The sequence below is a fragment of the Nicotiana attenuata genome, chromosome 11 (assembly GCF_001879085.1).
Source record: "Nicotiana attenuata strain UT chromosome 11, NIATTr2, whole genome shotgun sequence".
NCBI classification, from domain to species: Eukaryota; Viridiplantae; Streptophyta; class Magnoliopsida; order Solanales; family Solanaceae; genus Nicotiana; species Nicotiana attenuata.
This window is the reverse complement of record NC_031999.1, coordinates 44,436,430-44,441,707: the sequence shown is the minus strand read 5'-3', so window position 1 is coordinate 44,441,707 and position 5,278 is coordinate 44,436,430. Positions and strand designations below refer to the sequence as shown.

The 5,278-nt window shown below is 34.5% G+C and overlaps 1 protein-coding gene across 1 annotated transcript; it reads left to right on the top strand.

The window, feature by feature from the left end:
* On the top strand, window positions 481-1,844 carry LOC109235043 (RING-H2 finger protein ATL16-like). Its single transcript, XM_019401053.1, has one exon. The coding sequence runs from the start codon at window positions 731-733 to the stop codon at window positions 1,748-1,750; it is 1,020 nt and encodes a 339-aa protein (XP_019256598.1). The 5' UTR covers window positions 481-730; the 3' UTR covers window positions 1,751-1,844.

Sequence of the window (5,278 nt, the reverse complement as noted above, 5' to 3'; positions counted from 1 at the left end):
TGGTGAATTATGTGTTTAATGAAAGCTATCTTAACATAAGTATATGGTATGATATATACATAATAGACCTTTGATCTTCCCATTCGTATAAATTGCATTTAATTAAAAAAAATACGTAATTGTATTTAACAAAAATACGTAATTATATTTTTTTAAAAACGTAATTGAGCGTATATACGAAGGCTGCCATCCGTATATACGAAGGCTTTTTATCTTCCCATGCTGAGAGAATGATGATTTATGGGATCAATGTTTTGGAATAATCAAAAGTTATTAACTAATTTTGGAGGGAAATATTTTGAAGGGAAAAAAAGGTCGTTAAGCCAAACGGAAAAACAAGGACATTACTGGCATTTAACGGGTGTGGTCATTTTTGGGCCACGCTGAATTTGGCCGAATAGCAGCACTCTTAACAAATAACCATGTCTCTGCATTTTCAAACACTTCTCTCTCTCTCGAGAACAGCACTTATTACACATAATAATTAAGTGCATGTGTTCCTCAAAACTCTCCCACTTCATTCAATGATCTTATTTCTTTATTCATATTTGACTTTCCAAGTTTTGAGCTGCTGATAAAACTCATTCAATCTCATTTCTGACCTGTTCCTCCTAAAGAAAATTTTTCTCCACTCCCTTAAGCTTCTTTTCTTTTTCTTCATCTCACACAAAACATATGTGAACTCCATTCAGATCTCATCATATTATATACTCTTATTTTTGTAGTGTTAATGGATGCAGCAGCACCAAGACATCTTTTTTCATTCAAAAACCAGCAGAATAACATTACTATAACTCAACCTCCAATGGGTGCAGTTTCAAGCAGTGGCTTCCCAATAATTGGTGTTGCAATGTTAGGAATTATGGCCATTGGTTTTCTGCTAGTCAGCTACTATATCTTTGTCTCTAAATGCTGCATCAACTGGCAACAATTTGACCCTTTAAGACGCTTTTTTAGTACGCGGCCACGCCAATATGAAGACCCTTTAATGGGCTATTCCCCTTCAAGAGAAAGCAGAGGACTCGACGAATTGGTAATAAGAGATATTCCAACTTTTCAGTACAGCAGAAATAGAGTTGGTGAAAGAAGTTTTAGGAGATGTGTTGTTTGTTTGAATGAGTTTAAAGAAGATGAAATGTTAAGACTTCTTCCTAAATGTAGCCATGCTTTTCACTTGGATTGTATTGATATTTGGCTTCAAAATAATGCTAGTTGTCCTCTTTGTAGAACTAGTATTTCAGGTGCAACAAATAAACATCCACTTGATATGATTGTTGCACCAAATTCATCACCTCAAGATCCTCATATTCCACTACTTAGAAGAAGTAGCATTTTAGGGAGTGAAGAAGATTTTGTTGTGATTGAATTAAGTGGTCATGAAGTTGAGGCACATAATAGAATTAACTCTATTAGTAGGGAATTGTTGCAGTCTCAATCAAGAAAGTTTGAGCAGAGGATTGGAAAGTCAACAAAACAGCAAACAAGAAAGTTTTCAATTATGGGTGATGAATGCATTAATGTTAGAGAGAAAGATACTCAGTTTTCAGTTGAGCCAATAAGGAGATCTTTCTCTATGGACTCTGCGGCGGACCGACATGTTTATTTATCAGTGCAAGAGATGATAAGGCATAATAGACACCTCAGAGAGGTTAGAAACAATGGAGAAAGTAGCAGTAGATCAATTCGTAAATCAATCTTTTCTTTTGGACATAGAAGATCCAAAACTTCAGTTTTACCCTTTGAATTTTAAGTATGTTGAATCTGTTAGTTTGTTCATTCTTTTGCTGCAAAGTTGGCTCCCGACACAAATATTAACATGGTTTTTTTTAGTTTCTTTTACCTTTAGCTTCAAATTTGGTCCATGGTTGTTAGCTAAGACATTATAGCTAGGTAGCAAAATAATTTTGTTTCTGGTAGTAGTTAATTGTTCGCGAGTGAAAATGATTGTGTTCCATTAACTTTCGACTACTTGATCTCTTATCCTTTTATCTTGAGAGTCTGAGAAAACCAGAAAGAGAGACTAAAAGTAAGGGTCCAATCTATGGCAAGGGACCCATTACAGCATCACAAAGTTTTTTTGGCCATATTAATGGATCATTTTCTGAAGTTTTTTAATAATATAATCACCACAGATATGATCGGTCAAACTTGAAAAGAACAGTTTTCTAGGCGCAAAATGTGAACATCAAAACTGGCCTTAAGCTGTCTTGGAACTGGCAGAGGAAATATTCCCTCCGCTTGCTTTTACTTGGCGTGTATACTAAAAATAAATTTTCATTTTTACTTGGCGTTTTATGCATATCAAGAAAAAGATATATTTTTTTTTCCTGTTATACCCACAGTATTTATTATTCATTTCAAATTATTTTCTCATATCCAATAAATACGCATCAATTAATATGGGTATTATGATAAATTATGCACTTCATTGTTTATTTCTTAAGATGCATGAAAAGTCAAAATGTGCCAAGTAAAAGTGAACGGAGGGAGTAATAAGTTGTTTTTAAAAAGAAAAATACTGTGCAATTTAATCAGTTATCGCATATTATTTCTCTATTCTTCAAATTACCATATCATACTTGGTATGAAAATTTACATGTTGTCGGTCAGCTTCACTTAACAGTATAAAAAATTACTCATACAATCAGTACACAGAATGTTGCGACCAAAAACACTCACGCAAGTGCACGTGATCGTCAAGTAATAGAGTAGTGAGTAAAGTATCGTTCCCACAAAGACTTGTGATTAACTGTTGACTGATTCATACTCAATTAACTTATCTATTCAAGAGGTTTTTCCACAAAATAGGGGTATCACTAATTTACTACCTAAATTATCAAGCAATAATGTAACTAGAACAATTAACCAAACAACCAGCAATTTTCGAGAAACAAACAGTAGGAGAGGATATTCCAGGGTCACGGGCTAGCTAACAATCATGTTGTGTTCTTGGCTTAAAACGACTAATTGATTTATCTGGATTGTTGATTGACAGGGTTGATATTACTCATAAGAATCTGTCNTGTGAAACAAGGTCTGACCTCAAGAAAAGGTTCAAGATGAAGGATCTAGGAGAGCTAAAGTTTTTCCTAGGTATTGAGTTTGCAAGGTCTAAACAAGGAATTCTCATGTGTCAAAGAAAGTATGCACTAGAGTTAATCTCTGAGTCAGGACTAAGTGGTGCAAAGCCAGCTGGAACACCCTTAGAACTGAACCAAAAGTTAACAATCACTGAATTTGATAAGTGTTTCATTATCAAGAATACTAACTCAAATGAAGTGCTGAAAAATCCTAGTACATATCAAAGATTGGTAGGAAGATCGCTTTACCTCACTATGACCAGGCCAGATATTGCCTTTGTGGTACAAGTGCTTAGTCAGTTTATGCATTGTCCTAAAGTGTCTCATATGGAAGCAGCATTGAGAGTAGTAAGATATCTAAAGCAGGCACCGGGTCTAGGACTGCTTATGCCTGCAGAATCTTCAAGTAATCTGACTGCTTACTGTGACTCAGACTGGGGAGCATGCATACAGACAAGGAGATCTGTACAGGGTATTTAGTCAAGTTTGGAAATGCACTGGTGTCCTGGAAGTCTAAGAAACAGAGTACTGTCTCCAGAAGTTCAGCAGAAGCAGAGTTTAGAAGCATGGCTTCATGTGCAGCAGAGGTCACTTGGTTAACTGGCTTATTCAGTGAGCTAGGTGTTAAGATTGAACTGCCAATAACCTTGATATGTGATGGCAAAGCAGCAATTCAAATAGCTGCTAATCCAATATTTCATGAAAGAACAAAGCACATTGACATAGATTGTCACTTTGTAAGAGAAAAAATTAGCCAGGGACTACTGAAAACTGAACATGTCAATACAGAAGATCAACTAGCTGATTTGCTTACAAAGGGGCTGGGTAAAGCTCAACATGAGTACCTACTGGACAAACTTGGACTGAAGAACTTATTTGAATCATTAGCTTGAGGGGGAGTGTTGACCAGCAACTATGTAACAAGCTGATGGTTAACTATAGTTAAGCCTAATTATCATGTTAACTAGATTTAGTTGGATAGTTAGTTTGTAAAGAGTCGGTTATTTTGTTATTAGTTAGTAGTTAAATACTGTAGCACTTGTACAGTTCATTCATTAGAAATGAAGAAGCTCTGCTCTTTCTTCTCGACTCTGAATCTCCCATCTCTCTCTAGCTTCAATTGATCTCCCATGACTTCTAACAATTTCTAAACCACCTATTTTCAACCTACTGAAAATAGGTCGAGAAGTACTTACTATTTTTTTTTCTTCCCAACAAGCATCTCTTATAAATTGTGAGTAAATTAACAAAGAAAAAAAAGTAGATTAACAACTTTCAGAAGTGTTAATTGAGCAAGATTAAGCTAAGTATAGCTGTAATTCACACATGCATCACACCATAGCAATTGAATAATGATGAGTTCAAACAGAGAGGGAAGAGAGGAGAAAGGAAGAATGTTTTAGAATTTTAACAGTTAATTCTATTTTTTACAACTGAAATCCGTGTGATCTCTTTCGTGTATTTAATCACTAGCACTCCTACCTCACTAATTCTCTTTTATTTACGCTTTGCTCCCTTCTAGGCTTCCTTTAGCCCCTTCACTTCAATACTTCCCTTCAAGCTAGTGAGTGAAAGACATCTAACACTCCCAGCTTGGACAGAAGGTACTGGTAGGGGTGTTCATGGTTCGCTTTGGATCAGTTTTTCCCTTAAAAGAAACCAAACCAAGTAAGTCGATTTTTTAAATATTAGAACCAAACCAAACCAATTAAGTCGGTTTTTTCTCGATTCGGTTTATGTCGATTTTTGTCGGTTTTTTGGATTTTTCGGTTATTTGTCGATTTTTTCTTAAATATAAGACATACACTATCAAACACATATTCCGACGATCACATTTTTAACGTAACGCTATCAAATCAATTGCCTTTTGAGAAATCTATTATTTACCAAGATATATTGATGATAATTGAATCGAATAGTAATGAATAATTTAAGGACTCAATTAAAAATATATTATTTTTAACACGAAATGGATTCTTACATTTAACAAAAGAAAACTACCAATCAAACTAGAATGTAAAGGTAAAGAACTATACTAAAAGTGCAAACTATTAACATTTACCATTAAATTTTGAAACTTTGTATAAAAATATACATATATATGGGTGTAATAATAAATTTGAAATAGCTACTCCTATAGTCGGTTTGGTTCGGTTTTTTCCGTTTTTTTTTATTAAAACCAAAACCAAACCAAATTT

Coding starts and splice junctions, on each gene's coding strand:
- LOC109235043 (XM_019401053.1), top strand. CDS start 731: ATGGATGCAGCAGCACCAAGACATCTTTTTTCATTCAAAAACCAGCAG.